The 761-nt window shown below is 36.4% G+C and overlaps 1 protein-coding gene across 4 annotated transcripts in view; it reads right to left on the reverse strand.

Moving 5' to 3' along the window:
* Positions 1–761, reverse strand: part of LOC119582070 — an 18,281-nt gene that overhangs the window by 11,263 nt on the left and 6,257 nt on the right. For 2 of the 4 annotated variants that reach the window (XM_037930309.1, XM_037930310.1), the window contains exon 2: positions 182–250. The exons of the other annotated variants lie outside the window; for them this stretch is intronic. In XM_037930309.1, coding sequence (XP_037786237.1) covers positions 182–250 — 69 coding nt within the window. The remainder of the gene's footprint in view (positions 1–181; positions 251–761) is intronic. 4 annotated transcript variants of the gene reach the window in all.

Below are 761 nucleotides of genomic sequence, written 5' to 3' on the forward strand. Positions count from 1 at the left end.
AATTAGTAACAATCTGTCTTATATTCTAACTTTCATCTGAAAGCACTGCTTAAAGAAGATCCTTATATTAAATATTTATAACATTATATATAAAAGCTTAGCCAAGGGGAACACTTGGTCTACAGCAACCTGTGTGGAGGCAGAGAGATCAGGCAGAGCAATCATGCACATTACATGTTACCTTCTGTAATGTTAAGTATCTGATCTTGATCTTTCCATCCGCGTAAATCTGGCGTGGAGGCACACGAGGCTAATCAAAAATCAACCATTAATCCCAATACTCATTGTACACTAAAAACATCTAAAAAAACTACTTAAAAAAGGGTTTAAGAATGTTTCACTTATTAATATAGGAATCACAACAAACTGAAATTCCGTCAGTTAAACAAAACAACTTACCATCTTTTACAATATCAATGCAACAAACATTCAGCTAAAACACACATCGGCATATTCATTAACTCGTTGCACCTGGATGTCAAGGCATTGTTGACAGAAAAGTTTATGGCCCAAGTGTCAGTTGTCTTAATCCTTTGTACGGCTTCTACCACATTTTTCATGGTTAAAGTGAGAGATACTGGGTTCCAGAGTTGGCTGACAACTTAATTGGCCATTGGGAATAGAAAGACATCACCAAACTAGCAAAGTATTACCTCAAAACCAGCCACTTGAGAGTAGTGAAACCATTTAGGCAGCTCAGGTGCAGCAGGTTAATGCAATGATCAGTAACCAAATTAGAAAATAAAAAACACTGTTATCCC

This window comes from Penaeus monodon, chromosome 15 (genome assembly GCF_015228065.2).
Source record: "Penaeus monodon isolate SGIC_2016 chromosome 15, NSTDA_Pmon_1, whole genome shotgun sequence".
NCBI classification, from domain to species: domain Eukaryota; kingdom Metazoa; phylum Arthropoda; class Malacostraca; order Decapoda; family Penaeidae; genus Penaeus; species Penaeus monodon.